This window comes from Helicoverpa zea, chromosome 2, assembly GCF_022581195.2.
Source record: "Helicoverpa zea isolate HzStark_Cry1AcR chromosome 2, ilHelZeax1.1, whole genome shotgun sequence".
Lineage (NCBI taxonomy): Eukaryota > Metazoa > Arthropoda > Insecta > Lepidoptera > Noctuidae > Helicoverpa > Helicoverpa zea.
The window spans coordinates 9,263,658-9,290,233 of record NC_061453.1 but is presented as its reverse complement, the minus strand read 5'-3'; the positions used below and the strand labels follow the sequence as shown (position 1 = coordinate 9,290,233).

Sequence of the window (26,576 nt, the reverse complement as noted above, 5' to 3'; positions counted from 1 at the left end):
ATCGTGGAGTTCCCTGTTCTATGTAAGATAGACGTAGCTAGTCGTGTTCAACGGGCTTAACGGTCCACCAAGCATGTCGGATGTCAGCTGGTATTTCTATCGCAATGCTAAGGTTAGCATTTTTTGCGCACCAGAGGAGTACCTACCTACTATAAATTGAAGTAAAAAACCCGAAAGTCGTAGAGAATATGCTGGTATGAATACTTTCAGTGTTTTGCCGGGTACAAGGAATTACGGGGCGGATGATTTAGGTACCTAAGTTAAGAAACATAAGTATTACTTTAAATTTTATTACAACATTTCTTTTTTCACTATTTCAGTTTTACAGGTTTATCGTCACATATTCTTGTCTTTATATATTGGCTTAACTATTGGCAAGAAATAATTATATCTCTTAAGTAAAACAAAATTAATTTTTGGTGGGATTGTCATTTCAGAGTTATTGTCAAAATACTAAATACGATTAGGAAACTATTGCGCAATTCACTACAAAAGCATCTGGCTCCTACTTTATACTATGTGCTTAATTCAGTAAAAATAAGTACATTCTGTGCTTCCAAACTTTAGTTAGTCTAAAGTTCAAGTTCAGATACATGAATTTTGATATTTACAAAGGAACACCTGTGGTAATAATTACACATAAATACTTTGTTATTTATGTGGCAATTGACTAAGTTATTCTAATTAACGTGATTTATGAAACTAAATTGAATACAAAGAAACAACGAAACAAAAAATAAAGGTCAAGCATATTTAAGTTTTCAAGTTACAGCATGCTGAAGGCACAAGGACAAAATGAAGTGGCAGTTTCTAGCCTTAAATCCTCAATAACTAATGTGTATACAAATAGGTATGGTATTCTACATGGAAAGTGGCTGGATGGACCTTATGTAATTACTTATTTACTAAATCACCACACAAGCTCCAATCTACAAATTAATGAGCATTGTCTTGTTTTGAAAACATATGGGACTTAGTTTAAAAGCTCCAGTCCAAAAAATTTAATACATCTAAATTAGTACCTGAATGATCTGTGCACTCATGACATCTACTCAAGGCCTCACATTGGCTGTAGGCCTCGAACTACATAGTTAATAGGTGCTAATAATAAAGGTTTTTCTAAAGGCCAGTTTCTGAGTGCTTTAACATTATTTAAATAAATAATTTATTGTGAGAATAAATAACATTTCAAGTTTCCAATTACTAAAACCTCAACATATTTAAAAAAGTTAAAAAAATACATAAAGGTTACATTAGATACCATATTTCCTGTCTGAAATGAAACAAGTTGTTTAAAAATATACAAAAGTAAAAAATAAATTAAAAACAATTTAAAATTTATAAGCAAAACATGAGCCATATCTTTCAGTAACTAGACAACAAAGGTAGAATACATTCTCATTCTAACACTGTTGACCAAAAATATTACATACACAGGACAATTCACCACAAATTTAACATTCCTACATAGAAATTTAGCTATTCAACAAAAAGGACACAATGGCTGGAATAGTAGCTGCCCAGACCAATTGGTATTGGAAATTCAATTGAGAGTAGGCTATTCCTTATAGGCCTGTGTCGTGCCTTTCGCTTGACTCGGCGCCGCCTAACCTCACGTCGCCAATTAGGCCTTTCATCGACTGCAAACAGTGTTAGAATTTCAAAGCGTCATAAGTCAGGGAATCGCAACGGGTCTTCTATGAAGTCATCAGGTATTATAAATAGATCAGGAGCTATATCTTCTCGGAAATCAAACTTTTGAAATGTTATTTTAGCTGTCACTGTTGGCAATATTGGAATATCAATTTTAACTGGGAAACCTCTAGGCAATTTCATGGCTACAAATTGTCGTAGCTTAGCAAAATGTTTAAATGGTGCTATAACTTCAAGCACATTCAGTAACATGTCCACACTGAGGGGAAAGTCATCACTCATGGCTATAGTGGCTCGGAAGTTTCGTGATGACTCCTTGTATACAAGCTCCCTTCCTAGACTGGGGTAAAGCCCTGGAGGTGATGATATGTATGTACTCCAATCAATATTACTTTCAGGAGGAGGATTTAATGAAGCACGCCTAGTAGGTTCCCCGTTTGTATCCAAATTCTGCGTATTTCCTTTAGTTAAGCTTTCAATTATAGCCTTATTTTTTTGTAAATCATCTGTTGATAAATGTTCTCTTCTTTTACGTGACTCTAATACAAGACCCGTGATAGTGTAAATATCACTTCTGTACAATCCTGCAACAGTTTCTTTGCGATCTTCTCTGAATATCCAGCCTGATTGAGCCCTTGTAAAAGAAATTCCTTTGGTGGACATCTGTGCGGCTAGTATATCACTAGACATAAGTATGTCTACTTCATCTTCTATTTCAGTTTCTGTTTCTTCGTAACGTACTCGTTGGTACACTTTAGCTTTGTTATCTAAAACTGTGAGTGACTCACTAGGTGGCTTCTCTCCTTGAAAAATAAAAGATATGTCTCCCCTTTCCCATTTCATGTCAGTAAAATCTACTAAAGTTGTATCCAATCTGATTCCAGAACCTGATTTGTAAATTTTGCATACGTCTGAGGGTAATATTCTGGAGACTAGAGGTACCCATGAGTGGAAATCCCATTTGAGTTCCATATAGAAATCTTGTATTTGAGCTAGAGCTCTAATAAGATCAGGTCGTCGGCGTTCCATCTGTTCTCGCGCTTGCTGCTTCAATTTGCGCACCAGAGATGATATGGTTTGACGGTCACCGTAACTGATTGCCTCTGCCAGGGGAGACCAGCCTGCGAGGTTCTTAACCTTGACCGGCGCGCTGTGTGCGAGCAGGAGCTGTACGCACTCCTTGCGGCCCAGCATGACGGCCAGGTGCAGAGCCGTATTGCCATGTTTGTCCTTACGAGCCACATCATGGTTTCTTAGTAACGACGAGAGCTTTCGAACATCACCAATAAATATACTCTCGTGGAGTGGATACACATCGTCTTCTTCACTACAGGTAGAAATAGACATTTCGCACACACGGTTGTTTCTAAATCATTACTTTCATTGATAACTAAACAGGAACTTCAAGTAATTTTGATTAAAATCTAATCAAGGAGATAAGAAAACGGCTTCATATTTGGACTATTCTCTAATTTATATGTTAAATCTCTATTTAGTTCTGTATTAACAAACTTATTTTTGAAAACATAATATTTACTCATTTGTACACTAAACAAAATGATTATTTTCTTTCTTTTACGAAAAGTAATGTGTCCATCATCGGTTTTGGTGGTTCTGTTCCATTATTCAGGACAAAATATTATTTCTCTTCTATGACATCCGATTATTTCTATCACTTTTACTCTTAGGAAATTTTAATTCTTGCCATTCTGCTGTCAGAAACAAATATGCTATACATGCTATAAAATTCAAGGGATGGAATATTCAGATTTATTATTTTTAATTTCGTAGAAGCGATTGTTAGTATGAGTATACGAGTGAAGTAGTCGATTCTTAGATAATCGAAAAGAAATTAATGTTTTTAATTACGTATTTCTCTGCCACTACTTTTATTTAATATCTCAATGTTATGCAATGTAACAACTAAGCCAAAACACAAGAGTTGTAACAGTAACGGTCTTTCTTTACGGTTCCATGAAACAATACACAGAAATATTTAAAAACGGAAATGGGTTTCAACGAGATCCAAAAATATGAATACTATTTTAATAGAAGCCGTCTCCTAACAGCAATAAGAGAACTAGTGGGTATAAAAAATCTCTGTTTCGGTCATTGTCGCGATCTTTTACTATTATAGGAGGCCCGGGATAAAACGGGGATGCCATACCATTATCACAGGTCGGATAGCATGTGATCGAAGTGACCTGAAAAAAATATGATACATTTAAAATTATTTTTTTTATAAAATTCCTAATAATTAATTATCCTAACTGAGGAAAGTGTAAGGATTGATGATTTTTTCAAAATTTACCTGCATCATCACAAAAAAAGTTCTGACACATGTGTTCTGTCTTAGCTCAAAAACTACAACACTGATTTTCATGCGGTTTTCATAAGTATAAAGATTAAATACTAAATTACAAATGAATTTACTTACATAAAGAGCCAACAAAATGGATAGCAGAACTAATAATTTTGCCGCCATCATGGTAACTAAACTTTTTAGCCACAACTAATAAATTACTACAGTCCTTCATTTGAATACGCAGCTATTTTATATTGTACTTGTAGTGTCGTTACGCAAAAGCTTTTAAGTTTCCGAAATAGTTGTACCTAGTTATTTCAAAAGTCTTATCAGTCACATGAACTGTGTTAGGAGCACGTTTGAAACCAATACAACTATGTATGTACTAAGAGCAACACGTGTAACTGTAACAACATTGCGAAATTTTAAATTGTAGGTATGACACTCAGACACGCTTAAACGCTAACATCTGTGGGGTCTCACCCTCTTCCTAAGGAAACTACCTATTTCCTCCACCCGGATAAACAGTAGCCCATAATGTTTTATCTGATTATGTAACCTAATTATTGTCAAGTTCCATCACAATCCATTCAGCCATTTGCGCGTGAAGTTTAAGCAGATAAAACGTTTTACCTCGCGCGTAGGCACTCGCGCGTTCTCGAGGTACTAGAGCTACATACATTCCGTCCAGATGCTCTCGTGCGTTACCTCGCACGCGCGTAAAACGCTTGCAATGAGTGGGACTCTCGACTCGCTCGTTTTACGCGCGTGCGCCGCGCGAGTCGAGATTCTCCGGCGCCATTGCAGCGTCCAGTGTCGTTTAAAAATGGAGCGTGAAAACTTTGACACGGAACTTTTTATTGACGAAATTGAGAAATATGGGATATGGAATCATCAGATTATTTTAATAGAAACATTTAGCGTAGGACCTGGGAAGAAATAGTAGATTTTTGTTCTGTCCAATAAAGCGTTTTACGCGCGTAAAATGTAGTATCTGGACGCAATAGAAATTGATACGAGCGAGTGGGCTCGCGCGTAAAACGCTTTATCTGGACAGGCTCTAAAGCAGTGGTTCTTAACCCTTTTTGACATGAGGGACCACTTTAACTAGTTTGTCTTGCCGGGGACCACCTCATCGGTGTACCTAAATTGAGAGTTCCTTGATAAAGAATACAAGCATACTTTATAATTAGCACTCATTTCTTTATTATTTAGCAAAAAACTAAAAGTTACAGATTTAAATTTAATGAGGTACCTATGTATATATTTTTGTGACTGCATTCTCTTTACTAATTTATGAATTTTTGGTTCCGTACTACTCAAAGTAAAACGTATGTCGGCAGTTGTAGGTAACCAAATGCAAAGAAAGATAAACATATGCCTATGTAGTTTCCAAATGCGCGAGCGAAGCGAGCGCGAAATTTTTATCGGACTTAAACCAAATATTACGTAAAATTTAGCCCAAACGTACTTAACTTTTTGATTGTTGTCAAATGCAAAAATAAGGGCATATAGTTTCTGAATACGCGAGCGAAGCGAGCGCGAAATTTTAATTATTTTTTAAGACTCAAAACCAAAATTACGTAAGTTGCGAAAACCCGCGCACGCATAGATAATTCGATAAAAATAAAGTTAGAAAACGTATATAGCAACGTCGAGAAGCAAAGCTTCGCGGACCACTTGGAATGCCTCCAGGGACCACCAGTGGTCCGCGGACCACCGGTTAAGAACGACTGCTCTAAAGAGACAGATGAACCCACTTTTGCCTTTCTTCTTCTTTTTTCTTTCTTTTTTTTATAATATTAGTGAGTGATAATTGTGGTAGAACGAGTGCAGGGCCTATCTAATAGCACCCACAGTTCATATTGATATTTTTTTTGCATAGCATTGTTGTCATGATCATGAGTAGCAGAGTACTTCCATTTATTTATTTTATTAGCTACTTATGTTGACTGAACGTGCCAAACTCAGGTCTATTTTGAATAAATATTTCTTGGTACTATTTATCTAGGTGTGTAAAGTTCTTTCCTAGTACTACTTGTAAAGTTTTTATCCTGTTAAGGTTTTCTAGGCCCTCGCCCGTGCTGCAAAATATCTATTTACCCATTAAAGACTAAAATATACACATCAAGATCCAATCCTATATTTTTCCTCTAAGTTCTACACTCCATAATTCAAGTAAAATGGAGTGGAAGCGGAACTAAATGGGTTTCATTATTCACTAGATGGCTCTGAAGGCATTGTTTTGATTCAGACCGAGAGTCGAGTTTGATTTGAAGCGCAGAAAAAAGTTGACAGATGCGCGCACTAGTGAAACGCCTCGGTTCTTTAGATTTTATTATTTTTTTCTAAAAAAATACTTATAAATAACAATGTTTATTGTTGTTTTAAAACTTTGTGTCCTACTGCTGTCTTGAGAATTGAAGTGCGGATATTTTATTGGTATAAAAAACGCTGCACCCCGAACTGACTTGGCACGATTGTATCGGTTTAGTTTTTTTAAGTTAACAATATTGATTGAAAATTCTGCTTAGATTTATTGTTCTGGTTTACTTAAAAACTTTAAAAGGATTTGATGCACTATCACATGATATTGCATTGTACAAGACTTGAATTGTTATTGTGATTTGCGGCCAGCGGCGTCATAATAAATAAATAAATGAATTAACTGTATTAGAAGTGTCCGGCTTTCTGCGCCTTGAAAAAGACGAAGATCCATCACCATGTGAGTATATATTTTTTTATTTATATATATATATCCTTAAACTAAGCAATAATTGGCACGGTAAGTATTCCTGTGAGTGGTGTCCCCTCCTGCACAGCCGAGTGTGTTCAACATGAACTATGGTATGTCTATGTTATTATTTTTTTTAATAATTACAATGATAATGATTAACTCATACTTTAGGAGTAGGTACCAATAATTATTCATTTTCTTTTATTTATTTTTACTTGGATTCAAATGATGGTCAATGGGTATGCTTTGATCATCAGAACTACATCATGATTCAGATTCCAAATATTATGTTGATTGCATATTAGCCTAATTTGTAAACACTAGGTTTACTGAGGTACTATGATGTCATGTTTTACAAAACAAAAATCTCATCTGAATACTTTTGTTCTTTGGCAATTAGGTATATTATTCTAATGAAATACTTTATTACTATCTGTTATCAGCTGTTAAGTGTGGTTTCACAAGGTATTAGCATCCTGGTGAAAGCACTTCTCATAAAACAATAAAAAAATGGTAATGGTGTTAACACTGCTTTCTTAAAATTGGTGCATTCAAACTAGAGATTTCTCCCTTTAATATCAATTACCTCTTCTTAATATGAATACAGGTGAAATAAAAATAAGAGAAAATATAAGGTTAAGGTAGGACAAGGAAGTTATGAAATAAATGAAAGATCTCAACATTACTGAATTACATTTAAGAAATTAATTAAAAATTAGGACTGCACCGAATTTTTAATTTAATATTTGAAGAGTTCTTATAGACTTGCATACCTGACCATACAATAATAGATATTGTTATATGTGCAGGTGATGCCATTTCTAATGTTATTAGATATTGTCTGGCACATTTATGAGTTTCCTTTGAAGATTAACAATGGTTGTTTTAAGAGACCTTTAACCTTTGTCTATGAGTGTTTATTGGAAATTATTCAGGTTCATATTGTCAACATGCCATAAACAGGCCATTAAAGTGTTCTAACTCTAAAATCTTATAGTTAGGTGGTTTATTGCCTTCAAGTACTATTGTATAAATCAAACGATGAGACCATACTTTAGCGATTTACATATTCTTTATTTATTAAAGAGCTGTCATGCAATGCAATGCCACATTTGTTTACATGCATAAGCATTCAAGGACATACACAGGCTACTTCAGACATTTTCAATATTGGAAATCATCAAACACATCAGCATGGTGATCAGCATCATATTTACCTACCTCATCCTGTTTACTGTTTGGGGTGACTGCACTTAGCCTTTGTTAGGTACAATGGCTGAAGCTGAATAGTTTCTACTATGTATTTACTAAAAATGACGTATGGGTGTGGCATGTTTGCATCATAGCTGAACATTTTATTCAAACCATCATCGTCAAGGGGCTGTGTGCTAAGAATTTTAAACATGACATTTAAATAAAGCATTATCCTTTCTCTTGTAAACATAGTATCATGTTCTGTACATGTGCCTATGAGCAGCATAAAATTTACACATATGAAAAATATGGTGGTTTTCAAAATGTGTCTTTAAAGTGTAGTCTACGACTTCAGGATAGGTATAAAGACATTCAGACAAGGTTTAAGATGTGAAAATCTATATTTAATATAATGCTTTGGATACTTCTCCATCTGGATAGAGCAAGCTTCCTTGCAGAAAAAAAAACAGTAAAAATATTTCTGTTTGAATCAGCAATTATCCTGGTTATGGTTAGAAGTTACACTAAAAAATATCATCCAATGAGAACTTATGTAGTATGAAAAAAAAGAGTAAAACAAACACACTGCATTGCAAAGAAAATACATTCCACTGCTGTTGTCTAAAATCTTAATTCAAGTCCTCATTCAAAAGTTGAATCGAGTTCCTTTTGAATCTTCGTAAACACAAACTGTCTTTCTTACAAAAACTAAGTTTTCTTTGTTTGTGGCCACCAGAAAGAAGTGCAAAAAATAACAATTTTCGTAAATAAAGTGGTCTTTGTCAAGTATTGTAAAGGTCAGTGTAAAGATTACAGTGTACACTGTGTACCTAGTTATTTTTAAATTCAACATTCATTCTTTTATGACAGTTGATCTTATTCAAAACAAACTTATTGACATCGAGGACAGATTTTCGTCTTATCTCGGCATAAATAAAGGGTTATCTACTAACACAACTTATCAGTGCTTGTTTTCACTTCGCTACTGACAGACTGACAGAACATAGAAATGAATGTAGTGTTATTTCAAAAATACACCTGTGTGGTTTAGGTTGCAAGTGATCAAGTTTTCAAAGCATATAAAGAAAGTTATTCAAGTGTATCCAGTAATCGTCTATTATTTGCGGAACCAGTTGGGATAGGAGCTCCGGTGCATATATCGTGTAAGTCATCTTTTGTAAATTCGCGTACAATATCTTAGATGCAGACTATCAAACGGCAAAGTATACTAAAGATACGTCAGGTGTCTTCTTCATACAACTTACGAGGTACAAGATAACATTTTGATACTCTGAAAATGTCTGGAAACCTAGACAGACTGTTGCCAGACGTTGCACATAGATAAACATATTATAATATAAGCGAGCGCCAAACTGCAGACACGGTCCGAGCCAACATATGCGTTGATAAATATGTTATTGATTGTGTCATATTTGGATAAATCATAGTGAAAAAGTATGGCGTGATAGCGCAGCAGATACTCACACGTTATTATGTATCGTTTTTATTTTAGTTAGTGCCTTTGTTTTACATTATTCAGGGCCTCTCGATAGCTCCTAAAAAACTGAATTTATTAAGATGCCTCTTATTTAAACTGTTCATTTTCCGATTTAACGATAGCGCACAATAAGAAAGCCTTAGGATGATTCATTATTAGTCATAAATAGGTAATCTTTCTATATAAATATTGCTAGGTATTGACTAAACCGCTTAGAATTGCAGAGTAAATCGAATAATATATAGAATTCTTAAAGCAATATATAGAAAATGAAATAAGGGGCTGTTGGTGAGTAGCGTGCACCATCGCCTGCTGGACGTTGACTCACGCTCAGTTCAAAATCCTGTTTTGAAAATAAAACCAACCTTCGCTGGCCATTGAACCCTGACAAACACTGCTGTTTGACTCAATTCTTGTGATAAAGTACTTTTTATTCAGTGCAGGGAAATGGCTTCATGTTCGGCCCATTTTCGGAATAGCGTGCATTTATTTATTTTACTTCAATAATTGTTGAACAATATTTAAGCATTTCTGTCTTTTTCCAATAGGCGAGAGTAGAGAAGTAGAGAAGATCAGAGAAAGGAGTAAAATAATGTGATGATCTTGAGTGTTTACTGAACCACAATTCAGGCTCTTTTTCGTTTAAAAACGATGTACTCTATGGGAACTTCATGAGTGTAATTCTCTGCTCCCCGGGGATATTGTGCTACTTACAAGTATGTATTTGGAGGACCGAACGAAGAGAACCCGGGTCAAGGACAACCGACGGAATACGATGTTCCACTTTCAAAACCAGTTTTGTTAATGTAAACCTTCTGTAGTATAAAATATAATTTAGTTGCACTGCATTTTAATACAGTCATATAATTAATTTCATGCAAAACTCGTAGCAATATCACTCGTTGGTTACGTATTGAGTGGATATTCAAAGAAAACTACCTAAACTACAACTTTTCCAAACACTGTGAAATTACACAATATGAATGAGATGACTAACGATGTTAAACACCTTTTATTTTATAAAAATGGTCAATTAAAATGTGATTACTGGCACAAATGGTGCGTTTTCGCAGCAGAGTATGTTACAATCAGTTTGATATGATTCTAAATATAAAATGTACAAAATGGTTATTATTTATATTAATGTGTCCTCAAATGCATGCGTTTCAATTGGTTTTCTTACTATTCTGACCTATATTGAATTGAATGCACCACGAAAGAATAAAAATTATATTGAAGTTGGACAACCGTGGTGAATCAGTCGGCTCAATTTACTGCCATTTGCTAATCGATAACGATTTGAGGAATTGTTTCTCGTATGGAACGATTATATTTTCATACAATAACTTGCACATAATCGATGTTGGTTCACGTAACGTAAGATTTTTTCCTTTGTCGTAGTTTCTCCGTTTAGTTTAGGTTACATGTAATTACTCATTTTTGAGTCGAGCTATCGTTTTGTAAAAGAATAAAAAAAAACAAAAGCAATGTCGTTATCAAAAAGAAAATAGGCAATAATCTTTGATTTGATTAACGCTTAAAAATAAATCATATTATAAGCAAAACTTCGACCGCAAATAATACGACCATCTTTTTTTACTTCTGATTCCCAGGCAAGCTCACTTCGTCAACACGCCAAGTTTAAATTTCCCAGTTCCCGCTAATCACGCAATTCCTAGAACCCATTTAATGCCGGATTTTCGATGTTCTGTACTGTATTCGCGATTTATTGATCACAGAGCACTGATTTTGTAAAGCTTAGTTGTAAATGTCAAATATAGATATATGATACCTACATATAAATGAGGTTTTGCAAAAGTGCTTCTAAAATAATGATTTAATCAAATAGGCATGTCATGTTTGGATTGTGGTTAAAACGATTTACGGCTTCAACGATAAAGGAAAATGGTTATCAAATCACTGTAGTAATTTGTCATAGTGCACGAATGTACAATACACGAACTTTTCGATATAATCGTTACCGAGGTGTACGGAATTGTCCTGTGATTATATGAAGGAGGTGTTGTGTCGTAGGGGTATGTCGGGCCCGCGTTGGGCGCCAGCTCGGTACGCCCCACTCTCGCCCCCGCTTCCCGCCGCCCGCCGCTGTTTCAGTTGCACGCTTTCAGCCTTCGGAGTAAACCGCGTGCGCGTTATGCCATCCAACCTCCCGTCAGCGCTTCGTCACATGAATTTCGTTCTTCTTCCTCGGTTCGTTGCATATATGCATGGACCACACTTAGATGCTTACGTGCACTATTCATTCATTAGCCGAAATTAATAATCATCAAACTTCACTATTTATCATTGTTTCGTCATTATTTTTAATTGAGGTTTCTAGATCCTTAATTTGCTATCACATCAGTGATAGGATTGTTTATTATATGTCGTTCGTATCATTTGTTGCGAGAAATTAATTGGATCACTGTTATGCTATTGCCGTGTAGGTGTAATTAATTAGTATTTCGTATGAAAACTAGATTATTTATTAATTAGATAACTTTATAAAATTGTGAGTGTAAACTGTTACTTTAAAATGTGATAGGTATTGTCAGTGTTTACGTTTTATTCGGTGATGTTTATTAGGAAGTATTCTGACTGGGAGTTGTAGAACAGTGAAGTTACTTCCTAGCTTCAATATGCTGTTATTAATGAAGATTCATGACATGGGTTAGCAATTGTTGTCTATAATGCAAAACAGCTGATCGCTAGAAACACTTCGGTTGCTATTTGGTAGCGAGCAAGCGCGACGATTTCCGGTCACAAGGTCGTACGTATTGAGCGGCATCGGTCAAATATTTAACGAACCGTACGCATTCCACCCATCACTTCCTTTAAGCCAAATTAAGGGAACCCTTAGAAATGTCCTTGTTTGTATGGGCTTCTCTATCCTCGTCCAACTTGTATCAGTCTTATTTTGTATACATATAGTGTTTTTATTATCTCCTGACCACAAAGCATAAACAATATTAGGCGGTTATCCAAAATCTAAATCTTTTAATTTAATTTAATTTCTAAACGTACTAAGAAAACAAACCCAAGGAAACGATTGTACTTGAACAGAATAGAAATACTACGTGCTTCTAATCCCTAATCTATTTTTAGGTCTTAGATATATTGTATGTGGTTTCATCAGTTGTATAAAAATATTGTAACTCGGGTGTGTTTATGAAATAGTTTTAGTTAAAATATAAACATTAGAATAGATATACATACACTTTAGAGTTTAGAGTTTACTAAGAGAAGTAAGAGATACCATTGCACTTTAAAGAATTACTATTTTGTTTAATAGATTATAAGGTTAGGTGAAACCGAATGAGATGTTGGTAATTCTTATTTCGTAGATAGGTAGAATACATATGCAGCTTAAGGTATTGAAATTGGATAAAAGGCCGGTACGTATCAGGAAATTAACATGTCACTGTGTCGGCCAGGTATCTGGGACACTGTTGTCACTGTTGCTGGGGGCGCTTAAAGTGCTTATAAAATTAACAGTCAAATGGATAGAAGTGCCTCACTTCCTTAACATAGATGATGTTTTAAGCTTTAAGAGTGCAGGTACTCAGCACGAATTCTATCTTTGCACCGATTTCAGAATGTCGAAATAATAATAAATAACATTTAAATAAGCTACCTGAGTAGGTAATCAAATTATGCATTGAAAATGGGTAACAAACAGTAAGTGGTGGGGAAGAAATGCGTGCATAAGGCTCGTTGCCAAGGTTACAGGGTGGGTGCGATCAGCTGGACTTACGTAAGGTGAGCTGGGACGACGGGGTGGCGCGGAGTACGCGCGGGGAGAGGGTAGGGCCGATCGATACCCGCTTTCGCCCCTTGCTATCGCCCTGTCCGTTTCAGTGTATTCTCAACAAAACTTTTACTGTTCAGAAGGATCTTAACTAGTTACCCAAAAGTTTTTCAACTCAACAAATAAGCATTTTCTATTCATGTAGGATTGCAACCTTTTGCTACGCAAATCATAGGAATTCGGATAAATTAGACCAAGGTCATGGTATCCCGTAACATTACTTTGCTATTTTTTTCTGAACCAGCTATGCCGCTAACCAATAAATAAACCTTTAGAATGTATAGTTATAATTAGGGGGTTTTGCTAACTAATCTTGATGAAGGACTCACATATGATTTTTGGGGTTTCGTACACCAAATCGAATGCATTTATATGGAAGTAAGTATTAGTACTTAGTATGTCTCAACTCCTATGGAATCCCATTTTTGCCTACATGTGAGGATAAAAACTCAGATGTTAAGGTCATCTTAAGTGGAACATTTTTGGACTGAACTACTCCCTTACATCCGAAATTGAGGAAAACACATCGAACATTATTTTCTCTCAAGAACAAAAAGGCCGTATTTGATTCAACTGCTGCAATCAGTAATAAAATCAAATCAAAACGATTTCTTAGCTGTTAGTTACAGAATTCCAAGGTTAGTCATCAAATGTTATTACCAGATAGATGTGACGTTCGTATTAGTTTATTTGCATTGTCGTCACGCTCGCGAGGAGTTGTTTGTACCTAATGTCTTGTATTAATGAAGTAGCCTAAAATAGCGTCCGTTAGATGCATTTAATATTTAAGCCGTGTCTCTAAGCCTAGTGGTTACTGACGCGACTGCTGTCCGCTGAGCTGGCAGACGTTGAAAGTAGTTGAACTGCTGGAAATCTAAATTCTATCAACGTTGCCTAGTAATTCCAAACGCTAGAAACCAACATGAAAAAATATTGAAGTCACAGGACCGTGTTTCGCACAGCATATCATGTAGCTCGAGCACATATTAAAAAAAAGGCTGACCATTATAGCCACCATACTAAAATTGAGCGTATGTTATTGCAACGTCCCTGTTAACCCTATGTATTGGAAAAGTAAGTATAAAATAATTAGCTAATCCTCAGGTTTCCACTAAGAGTGTGAATAAAATTAGGTACAGACATAACTCCTGATATCAAAGGGAATATAAAAAGTTATCAACTATGTGTAGTTTGATTATTTTGACAATTATTTAAGAAAAAGGTTATTAAATGCAGAACAAGTTCGTATAAAGCATAAGACTTTAAAACCCGAAAAAATACAATAACAAACAAACTTCTGAAACGATTTTAATTCATACGCTGCTTGATAGAAAAAAGTCTAATAAAAACGTATTGCCAAAATCAATGAATATTATGCGAAGGTATTATGATAAGTAAACATGCAAAAAAGGGTCATATAATACCTACTGAGGTCACTTTTTACATCCATGACTGATAGAGACGCCTGACATTATTATGAGGATAAACTTCCATCAAGCCTTTGCTGTTATAAAAGTTGCAGGCGCACAAAGAAAACTGCGCACGCTTTGCTATATTCTGTATGCTAGTAATTAGTAGTTTTGTTTGAAGCCCATCATATCCTATTCCTATAGTTTATGGTAATCATGATTATACGTAGTTCCAAAAGAGAAATAGATAGGTAAATCAAAATTTTTCGCGTTCTCAAGGATCAACTTGGGATATTAGGGCTTTTGGGAATAGTTTTAACTGAGACTTAGCTTAACCTCTTTTCCCTGTATATTTTATTTAACATGGTGTATTTTGTTGATATGCCTAGTCAATTTGAATTTTTCCAACTCTGCAATGTACTCTTTTATTTACGTGAATATTTAATTTTGCCAAATATGTTTTGCGTTTATGATATCGCTTTGCTTTATTTATGTGGCTTTGGTTGTTTTTGCTATGTTGCAGCTCGCGTTAGTAGTGGAGTGGTGTGATGTTGTCGGTGCGGTGTTAGTGCGCGTGCGCCGCGGTACGTAGTGATGTCGTCGCCGGCTCGCGCGCCCCCGCCGCCTGTGCCGGTGCCGGCCGGCGCCGGCATGCTGCCCCCGGGCCCTGGCCCTTCACGGCAACGCTCCTTAAAGGATCGACTAAGAGAAGGCATTACCGGACCCTTCCATTGGCAGTGAGTGCTTCCTTTTTGTAACTTTTCCCAATAACTTTACAGGTGGTACGCGTCTTCGATCGGCTGTAGCTTATAGGAAATGATAGTTAGCTTATAATGAAAATAGGTATTGCATGCCTTTTTATTTTTGGGTAACACAGCATCGCTTATTACTGTGCAATTGGCTTGCACGCAGGTTAACGTTATGCCTTGGTCAGGATTCCAAAGCCTGATATAAGGATTTATATGGAGGCATTTGCTGTCCATTTTTGTTTATACCTCAATAACTTGCGTGCCCGCGACTTGCATAATGTCAGCATATTTATTTCACTATTGTACATAGTTTTATTAGGATAGGTATATTAATTTTTTCATTCCATGCGATAATTCTGATTAATTGTGATCAACTCGTACTTGTTATATCTTGCAACTACCTTTAAATCTGATACGGATCTAGGCAAAAATATGTTCAGTGGCTAAGATCAGAATGGAACACCAGGGGACCACATCAGATGAAAAAATATAAATGATGCCCTTAAATGGAATCCGTGTAATTTACCCTGAGGGTAATTTTTGATCTTAAATAACAAATACTGATACGGAATCGCGCAGTCTTAAAGTATATAATTATTGTTATTAAATTACTTCTTGATAAGGGAGGGCGCAATGAATGATGTGGCACTTAACGACTACTACATATATGTAGTTTAGAATTTTTGTACCTAATGATGCTGCAACTGCGGACACCTTCTCTACGTTTGACTCTACTTCCTCTACGACCTGCATAACCGAATTGTAAAACTATATTATGTTTTTTTTTTTTATAATAACACCTATAATTTGAGGATAATTTGATTACGAATATATTTAATGTCAATGGCCCTTCTGTCTGTCGAACTATGACCGATGATGATTTCCGAAACTATATTATTCTCAATCGCTTGCAAAAAACAGTTTCAAGGAATCGTCATCAACATCAATAACGCAAATTAATAAAGTCATACCTACCACTCTTCTATTCAAATTCCGGAACAGTCTTGTGTAGGCGAATTTTACTTCACGTAGCCACATTGAGGAAAACACAACACGAATACAAGAAAGCAAGTTGAGTTTGTAAAAAATAGCATGATTAATTATATTAGATACACAAAAGTTAGCGCAAACTCATAACCATGACAGGATGTGGACATTGATCGCAGCTCCGGTTAGGCCGCCACGAGAGTGCATGAACTTGTTCAATAATAATAATTAAATATTCTTTCAACATACATGATACAATAAACAAGTTCTTATTATGCTATGATAATGTAAATATTAATTGAAGAAAACTGCTAGCTTTTGTCTCTGCAAACAATGGAAGTTGCAAAAGGAACACGTGATGGTGACTTTTTATGGAAAGATGCTAAACAGGAAAAATTAACAAAATAAAAGATTTTATCTTTATCTGTTTTAGTGCAGGCTAAACAAATTCTTTTTGAATTTTCTTGTAACACTTGCGTAACACGTGACTATGTCTTATTAGAGTAACCTGAAAATTTTGAATAGGTTTATTTTCTCTTTTTTAGGTGCATGTATTTAACGAAGTAGATGAATGTGATATTTTATGAAGGTTTTTGTACACCATTCTACAAACGAATACTGAAAGGCAATAAAAAACTGTGGTCGTACGGTATTCAATTTGCTAGACGGTGGTCCGCCGCCGCCGCCGCCGCTTTCGCTCTGCACTGGAGCAGCTCTGGCGTCTCGTCACCGGGAATCCAATTTGTTCCCAGCTGGGACGCGCAATTTGTACGAATGCATCACGGATTAGCCGCTTGTTGCCTTACATTCATGTTATTTTTCCTCCTTCCCTAGTGGAAACATTCCACTAGGCATATTCATCTAAAGGTCGCGGCGCTTTTACTCGGTAATTATTTACCTAATTAATACTAACGTTGATATAGAAATGTGATATATTACGGCCTTCTTGTTAATTAATCTTATAATAGAAAATGGTAAACACCATAATATTTTCAGTTATTGTTATCATCTGTCACCGATAATCTCGTGTCATTGGTAGCTAATTAATTATGTTAGCAGAAGATTAATAAATTAATGTTAGTCAAGAAAAGTGCCAATCCGAAAAATGAAGTTCTTTCACGATGGCTACTTTTTAACTTTTTACTTCGCGCATGTCACTTACTACAAAGCTTTCTTTAGCTTTACTTGAAATTGTTTTACTTAAATAGTTTTAGGAGAAGGACGTAATTACGAGATTATGCACGAGTGGAACATTGTTATATTTATAATGTCATCCTATATTTCAGTTCTGCCTTAGCTCTTACACGAGGTCGCGGTCTGTTTTACTTCAAAAGTTTATTTTTGAGGACGTAGTTCTTCCTGTAGATCAGTGGTTCTTAACCGGTGGTCCGCGGACCACTGGTGGTCCCTGGAGACATTCCAAGTGGTCCGCGAAGCTTTGCTTCGGGTCGTCGCTATACGTTATCTAACTTTATTTTTACCGACTTCTCTATGTGAGCAGGGGTTTTCGCATGGGCGTATATAAGTTTTGGGGTCCGGACCATCCCCCCCTTCACATTCATATCCATCTTACTTGTCCAACAGAAAAAAATGTATGTTTGGGCTACATTTTACGTAATTTTAATTTTGAGTCTTAAAAAAAAAATTTCGCGCTCGCTTCGCTCGCGTATTCAGAAGCTATATACACTTATTCTTGCATTTGTCAACGAACAAAAAGTTAAGTACGTTTGGGCTACATTTTACGTAATGATTATTTGAGACTGAAAAAAATTCGCTCGCACTTTTGAAAACTACATAGACATATGTCTGTCTTTTTTTACATTTGCTTACCTACAAAAGAATAGAGCAGAATTCTGAAGATAGTAAAGAGAATGCAGTCACAAAAATCTCATTAAATTAAAAATCTGTAACTTTTAGTTTTTTTGCTAAATAATAAAGAAATGAGTGCTAATTATAAAGTGTGCTTGTATTCTTTATCAAAGAACCCTCAATTTAGGTAAACCAATGAGGTGGTCCGCGGCATGATAAACTTTTGGTGAAGTGGTCCGTCATAACAAAAAGGTTAAGAACCACTGCTGTAGATCATTCTGAGGATTTTTTTCTTGTAATGGTGGTAAAAATAAGTCAGTGGGTAAAAAATCCGCATTTCTTTCTTTAATGACATGTCAGTGAGCACGTTGAGGGGCCGCGTCGGTTGGGGCGCAAATATTTGCCTTGTGCAACATTCTCTATCTCGGGTGTGTACATTACCTCCACCTACTGGCTCCTTATCTTCACTCAAGCAGCCTCAGTCGGTAGCGCTGGCCTTCCGAACTAAATCTCGCTTGTTTACCGCGCCCCTTTATAACGTAATTTAATTAAAAAGCTTGCCCGCCTTACAGGCAGAGTTTCGTCGCTATTTTACAAACTGTACTTTGATATCATATCATATAATATAACTTTTACCATTTCTAGTTTGACGTAATGGACTACGTAGACTTAGAATGATTATATCAGTCAGTAAACACTCACAATTAATGCTTATGTTAACAGTTGTTAGATAACTATCTAGACTGTCCTTTATGAAATACTAGTTTTTACCGGCGATCGCACAGGGTTTATTGAATAATGTGTTACTTGAAATTCAATAATTGAAGGGATCATAATCATCTATTTATTTTATGTATTTCAATCATTTTCTTATGTAACAAAAATAAAATTTGGTACAATTCGCGAGTGGCTCTATTTGGTTTATTTTAAAATGTAACACAGCCATTTATCGCGAATCACAGTGGGAGTGGCTAGGCTCCGTCAACCTAGTTTCGGCGAGCTAATTCATTCTCGTCAGTGTCGCATATTTGATGGAGCTGTGGAATCGGTAGCGTTGCAGTGCTCAGTTCCGCTGTGCATGTCGCAGGCCGTCCTTGGCCGATATAAAACGTTTAGGCGACAACACCATCGGCGAAGTGTGGGTGAGGGTGGACCGGCGGAGGGCGGATCACCCCGTCATTGTTTCCTTTTGTGCTATCTATTCTAAACCGCCGGCGGAGCATGTTTGCGGTTAGCTATAGCTTATAAGTATAGGATGTCTGGCTCTTGTTACTTACGAGGTGCGGCTGCGAAAGACCCTTTACACTTGTGTCGAGAGTTTGTGATTGCATAACGGTATTGATCAGGGCCTTTTTGTCTTATTTACTTTTCTCAGCTTTTCTGGCAGATACCTATTAGTACTGACTGTGGTTTGAGAAATCTTGATCTGTATTTTCAATTGGCGCGCAATATTTTTGAGCCTTAATTTATGAAAGCTTGCCGCATCTCCATAATCGTCACTGACTTTTGTTCTTAACATTATGAACCATTAATGTATAGCATAGACTAGGTTGGTTAAGCATTGTGTACATGGCGAGGCAATACAGTGTTTTGCAGGCGAGGATCGTGACGGCGATGGGTGCACGAGGCCATGTGATAGATATTGTACGCGTAACCGTGTTGTCACGCGTCGCCCGCGACACACACAACGCATCGCTTTGTCGCCGCATTAGCGCGTACAAATCAATTTCACAGCCGTACGTTTACTGGCTACAAACGTATCTATTTTCCCTTTTCTTATTAGCATCTCAATATGGGTTTATCGGATGGCAGCTATTGTTTCATCATGTTGATCAACTACTCCTTGTTCTCGCAGCTTACTGATGAACCAGCGTTCGTGTATTCCTTTTACTAGTTTGTTATTCTTATCGCAATGTGGTGTTGGAAAATAGTCATGAAATTAGATCTTACTTGTACGACTACCTCAAGAGTTTCCAACCGTGTACAAGACGTACAACGTAAAATTCCGTTGTGAGAGCTTGTAAACACCAGCAGCTCACTTCATAATGCAGAGTTCAAAATGTTCTAAAATAATGATTAAGGTAAAACACTGAAAAGGTAAAAATAAAACTGCGCCTCATAGTATCAGCAATTTTCTTTTACAAATAAATCACGACAGTTTTGTTCGATAAGTTTGCAGCGTAAAACGATGTCGCACGATTTTGGTTTGGAGTAAACGAGTCTTTAGGGATGCAGCGGCGTTGTAAAATCGTCTTTAGATTAATGATAGCTCTTTTATCGTTCCATCATATCCTCCACTCGGGTAATTTTGGCAAGCTTATCTCTTGAGATATTCCAAATGTTCTCAGAATATCGTTAAAAGAGAATTCTTGATAACGGGATGATTCGATATTCAAAATAATCTCAATTTTCCTTCTGTCCTATTTTAATAACGGAAAACAAAAAAGGTATCTTGAGTGCCTATTTGCGCATTACAGATAACACTCAAATTGTTGTACAGTTAGATAATAGACGAGCCCCCGCTTTATGTTTGCCCCATCATCAAGTTTTTGTTTGGCAATTTCAAGTGAAAAGATGAGATAAGTTTGTTTTTCTGCCAACTAGCGCCTTCCTAAATTCTCAAGAGACATCTGTCGCTCTTGTCACCATTAATATAAATATTTACGAGAAGCTATTAATACTGATGATAATTTCCATCATATGAAATAATTTGTCATGCGTAGTATTAGTCTCCTCGGGCTTATTCTTCCGCAGGGCGGTTTCCTACAGAATCGAGTAAACTCAGATGGTTTTAGATGTTGACTGACATAACTAAAAGTTCCTTTAATTACTAATATAGAAAATTAATATAGTGTCCTATCCTCTGCATCGCACTTTTTATAACAACATTTTTGGCAAAATTACCTTGACGTATGCACATAATAAAGTGACGTGGCCATGTAAATGAACGCACGGGCGTTTATTAGTACAGTTTTAGAGGCGAATTCTGCAATTGAATCGTTTATGCTCTGCATGTAATTGTATGATTGGCGGCGGCGCCAACTGGACACTTGACGCTGACGGTCTGATGTTGGCCAGAGCTGCATCCGACAGTAATGCATCACATTGTTAGTCGACTCGAGTACATCCCGTTTAACCTGGCTTATATTGTAGCATTTAAGGGATCAACTAAACCCGTGTTTGTGTGTGACCTACAGTGCAGAAAACTTAGGTGTCTTCGGCATTATACTTTAAAAACATGCACAGGATTCATGAAAACTGATGTAATTCTTGGTCAGTTGTATCATTATAAGGCAACATCAAAACTGAACACCTCTTTTTGGGAAGTTAAAAATACATAATGACAGTGTAACAAGTTTCACTGTCCTCATCCTGTTTTATCATCACACCGAGTCTAACGTTACACAAATATTATAACAGCGAGAAGCAATTGAATTGAATAAAATACATATTAAGCCAATAAAAGGCGGTCAAAGAATAAATTGACTGGAAGTTTGATTTTATTTCACGAAGTTTTATAAACAGTTAACCACAATTCCTGAATTTCCGCCCATTTAATTATTTTGACTTCCACTAATAACTTTTCGAACCATAGGTATCTCAATAGGTATGATTCAATGCTCCGATACCTATTGTACAAAAAAACCGATATCGGCATAATTAATCAACATTTTGTTATCATAACAAAAGTATTGGTAATGCTTCCAAGATAAGTGTCTGTTCCTTTTATATAATTTCGACAGTTGATTGCAATGCTTTGCTGATAACTATTAATTTTGAGTTTTTGCGGTGATATCTAGTCAAAGTGGTGTTAGTTATTGTGCCAGTTAACGCTGGATAGTGTTTCTCAATGAGCTTTTTTGCGTTTTTCACTGGGTATGTACATTTCTATAAATATTAATTGCGTATCCATTCAATGAATTAAGATTATTTGGTAACACAATTGAAATATATTCTGACGGTTTATCAGATAAAATTAAAACATTCATATTAATCAGTATCCAATGTGCAGCTATAGTGGTTGTCATTCGATTTATTCTTGCATGTTCACAAAAGAGTTTAAACAAATTGCGTTGTCGGCTCTTAACATTGGAGAACATTTTTGCGTTACGATCATTGAAACATGAATTATTGAGTCAATTAAATGCTCCATTGTTAAAGATGCGCGATATGTAACTTTCAAGAACACCAATTTTCTTCGCGAAATAAATAATGCATTATAATCCTGTATGCCAGTAATCTGAAAAAGTCGTCTTTTTGGCAAGAATATTTAAGAAGTACGCGTGAAGTAAATTAATATATTGATGACATCATCATGACGGTTGCAGTTCAATACCATTGAACTGCAACCTGCTTCTTGTTCCTTAGTTCTTTAGACGGCGTATTTTCTTCGGCGCATACTTGATCTCTGGTGATTTTAACTATTGACTTGAAAGTAAAACATCATAAAGACACTAACATTTACTTGAATTTTAAATGTACGGGTGTATGGACCTGTTGTGGGGAAGAAGCGTGAGGCGCAATCTTCTTTAGGTATTGAATTATTCGCGCAAATATTTGTGCTGACGATCTAACTTGAAACTATGTAATTAAATGACTTCCACCGCCGTCCATTTTCAGGTGTACTGTTTATTCCAGTGCAAATATACAATATTAATTATTAAAATTATGCTAACGAATGAAGAGGAAGACGAAGAACTATGGAGTGCCGAGATCGAGTGAGTACTCGATCGTAACAATTGTCATACGTTAACCACTCGCTGGCATCCCGAATTGCACTAATTGTCACTAACAACGATTGACCTTGTTCAGATCTTCAGATAATTATAATTAACAATTTATCAGTTTTGATATTACAGTAGCTGTTTCTTAGAAACTTATGTATCACACTGAAGTAAGTAAACCTGTCAAGATAAAGTTGAATGTTTGTACATGCCGCGCCGCGGTGCCATTGTTCAGCTGGTGGCTACAGCATCTTTATTTTAGTCTTGTCATAAAGATCTTCAAGAAAAACACAACTAGGTATCATATTTTTAGATTTCCGAAGTATGTAGGCTCAATCTGCCTTTCTGCAACGTTTTATGTAACTTCTTTCTTAATTAGCGTTTGCCAATAATAAGATTCTAGGGACTAATATTTCTTATTTCTGAAGTTAAGCACTTTTATGGGCTAACTAGTACTAAATATTTTGTTATAGCTAAACAGTATTTATTTCTTTTTTGTGGACGAACCTACACAGGAATATTACCTACACCAGCCCTTCTTCGGGCCTCTGACCGGAATCGTTATCAAAATCAACGAACTCTTATGGAGCTCATCGCTCACATGTCTGATATCATGTGGCAGTGTTTACAAGACACTTTTCAATAAACACAGATACCTTCCTATGTATCTTTTCTCTTTTGCGTTTGTTTGTATTTTTTTGTGTTCAATTCGTACTTTCAAAGTATCCTTTTTATCTTACTTTATTTGGGAGCTAGCGAGTGGTCTTCTCCTTATATGGAATCGCAATGAAATCCAAGTTTATTGAAATTTCAGCTACGTAGCTCTGTCACCGCCGCCCACGCCCCAGCCGTCACCAGCGTGGCTGCGTCGCTCATCTAGCATAGCGTACGTTTGCTTTAATACCGCATTGTTATGAATATTCATATCATCAACTCGAGCTAGCCGAGCAAATGGGTAAGCGACAAATATTATTCACGGAGACGAGCGAATAAAACATAAAAGTCACGAGTAGACTATAAATCTCCCATACAAATGATTTTTCGCCGATAAAATGAGGTTTGGGTGTTACTCTACCGTCGACGTTTCAATTTTCACATCAGCTTAATTTCAAAGAACTTTCCACGTTGATTTCTGGAAAATGTGACATTATGATACTCATAATATGTTTGTCTGTGTATTCGAGTCGGCAGTTAAGTGTTGCAAAAGTCGTAACTATCGAGTCGATGTTTAAGGTTCGTTTACAGTAGACAAAAGTAAACAAATGTGTTGCAGTTGCAGATGACTCGCAGTTGGTGTCTGTTTAATAAACATCTCCGCCGTTCTTCCTGATCAGTTACAATTGCGATCAGTTATTTACGCACCCTTTACGACATGTCTGTGATGAGAGCAGTGATATGAATGATTAAGCCTGTCAACATGTCGCATTATCTAGAAATAATGCGCAGTAGCACAATAAGGAAAACATTCAAGTACCTAGTAAAAGTATGACAATAAGTCAATATGCGTCTACTACCGTAGAAAGTGTGATGATAACATTTGATGTGATGAACAAAACTGTTCTGGGAAAATTTGTAATCTGAAAGTGAAGATGTGATTGCTTAGGTACCCATTCTTTTATGTATTCTTAGGTACTGACTATAGATAATTGCTACATAATTTACTATTATATTCAATTTGTAATGCTTATTTCAAAAGAAGTCTCTTACAACATACATGCGAAAGGAAAATAAGAATAAAAGAGATGTAGACGAAGTGGTATGTACCTAAATATAGGAATTAAAATGAAAGAAAATAGGCGTACAATATATATATCCCAAAATTATAAATACCTAGATACATTTTTGCTTTGTTTGCTTTGCTTTTTTATGACAAGATCGAAATCGCGGTTTACATGAATAATCGTTTTAAAAATATTATCAGTGCATTAACTATTTTTACTTGCTTTTCAAAAATATAACTTATTTTATAATATAACGGTCGTTGTTCAAACATTTTGGGGCTAAGCCAAAAACACGACAAGTTTTGATGAGCACTGTCGTTTAATTCCAACTCGCAATTAGTGGACTTAAAATCCTATCTGAACTCGTATATTCGTATGCCAAAAAAATTTCAGCTAAAATTAAGGATTTTTGTATTCATAGAATTGATTAACATACTCCTAGTAATTGTGCTACATAATTTCCTCCCTGTTTTCAATTATTTATAATTATCACGATGTGAGTCCCATTATTCTCGTTTCCACGCCTCGGATGCATAAACTATCATCCCCCTATAAAATATCCGTATCTCGAACGAGTGTTTCCTCTCATGTTTCCTGTTAGTGGCGCCAGTTTCCAAGTAACGCTCAGTCTATTATAATAAAGTGTAATCAACGAGAACTATTGTTCCGAGAGTAAAAGTTATGTTGTTAGTTATAAATTCTTTTAGAAAACTGCGTTTTACAGCTTTGTCGCGGAACTAGGATGTAACTTGTAGGCATGAGCATAAACATAATACAATGTGATTCAAATATTAAATAATTTTCTTTGGCGTTCTGAAACTAGAAAAATATTTCCAACTACATTTCGCCTGCGACTTCGTTCGCTGTTTCCCGAGGGAACTGCATCAGTTCCCGAATAAAAAGCGTATCTCCGATTTCAGGTTATCGCCTATCCTCATGTCTTTCATCTGAAATGCAAATAAGCAACAAATGCAAACAAACTTTCCCATTTACAATATTTGTAGAGTTTTATTCTCTACAATTTTTTTCTGTATCTGACAACATTGGGCTAGATAGTGAAAATGCAGTGAAGCTTTACATCGCGTGGGAATTTGATTTATCTCTCATTCAAGACTTGAAGCCCTTGTTGGAAGCCATACTTAAGTGGAAGGTTGAAGCTGTGCCTATGCAATAATGTACATAAGGCGGATATGCATATACACACGTAATAACGTACATACAAGTAACGTAATAGTACATTTTCTAATTACTTCAGTACATTTACTGCTCATAAAAATATAGTTTCCTGCTTGACGTGTTTAATCTTATAGTTTGCACGCCACTATGCATATCGTCATTATTTAAGTTTCTATCTGATCACGAACAAACGCCATAATGCCTTATTAGGATTCCGATATCTTGTATCGCCACTTGTATCTTAATCTATAATTCTTCTTGTTGAGTGAGCTGCAGGTTTAACCGCCTGACAAGCCCTAGTCTTAGAGTTTTCTCAAATCCGCCTGACGTTCTCATTACATTACTACCATAATTTTACAGTGGTTCACTCTATTGCATTTTCAAAGTCACCTGCAGATTTGTGTGTCGTTTCGCTGTCATCCTATGTCTTCTCCAAATTGCCGATATTATTTGATGTATTCTATCATTTGGCTTTGGTGTTACTAATGTTAAAGTTATATGATCCATGACGGCCCCATTAGTTTGAAAAGTTTTGTTACAATCGGAAGTACCGTTGCGAACACTTTCAATTGAAGGCAGCGCAGACCACAAGTGAACCGTTATTCATCCGTGACGTGGCACTAGTCTCGATTAGGCAAATTAGTCTTTGTGCCATTATTTACGCGATACTTTTGTTCAGCGTAGAACATTGTACCTAGTTTTTATGCACTAGTTTTAATTGCTTACTGGTATAATTTAATGAATTTTGAAACTTTGAAATTAAAGTAATTTACGAGTACCGAACACATAAATGAAACATATGGAAG

The 26,576-nt window shown here is 36.0% G+C and overlaps 2 protein-coding genes across 3 annotated transcripts in view; one reads left to right on the top strand and one right to left on the bottom strand.

The window, feature by feature from the left end:
- Window positions 1-274: 274 nt before the first annotated feature.
- Window positions 275-4,558, bottom strand: LOC124640688 (ankyrin repeat domain-containing protein 13C). Its single transcript, XM_047178582.1, has 2 exons — window positions 4,091-4,558; window positions 275-3,857 (listed from the first exon to the last, which is right to left on the bottom strand). The coding sequence occupies exon 2, from the start codon at window positions 2,998-3,000 to the stop codon at window positions 1,669-1,671; it is 1,332 nt and encodes a 443-aa protein (XP_047034538.1). The 5' UTR covers window positions 3,001-3,857; window positions 4,091-4,558; the 3' UTR covers window positions 275-1,668.
- Window positions 4,559-6,270: 1,712 nt separating this feature from the next.
- LOC124644110 (TLD domain-containing protein 2) overlaps window positions 6,271-26,576 on the top strand; it is an 84,520-nt gene continuing 64,214 nt past the window's right edge. Inside the window, exons 1-2 of one of the 2 annotated variants that reach the window (XM_047183392.1) lie at window positions 6,271-6,683; window positions 15,128-15,341. In XM_047183392.1, coding sequence (XP_047039348.1) covers window positions 15,199-15,341 — 143 coding nt within the window. In that variant the 5' untranslated portion in view covers window positions 6,271-6,683; window positions 15,128-15,198. Of the gene's footprint in view, window positions 6,684-15,127; window positions 15,342-21,929; window positions 22,026-26,576 lie in introns of those variants that run through there. The other variant, XM_047183398.1, reaches the window with a different exon arrangement.

What these genes read in the sequence shown, in the direction of transcription:
- LOC124640688 (XM_047178582.1), bottom strand. Translation starts at nt 3,000, where the DNA reads ATGTCTATTTCTACCTGTAGTGAAGAAGACGATGTGTATCCACTCCAC.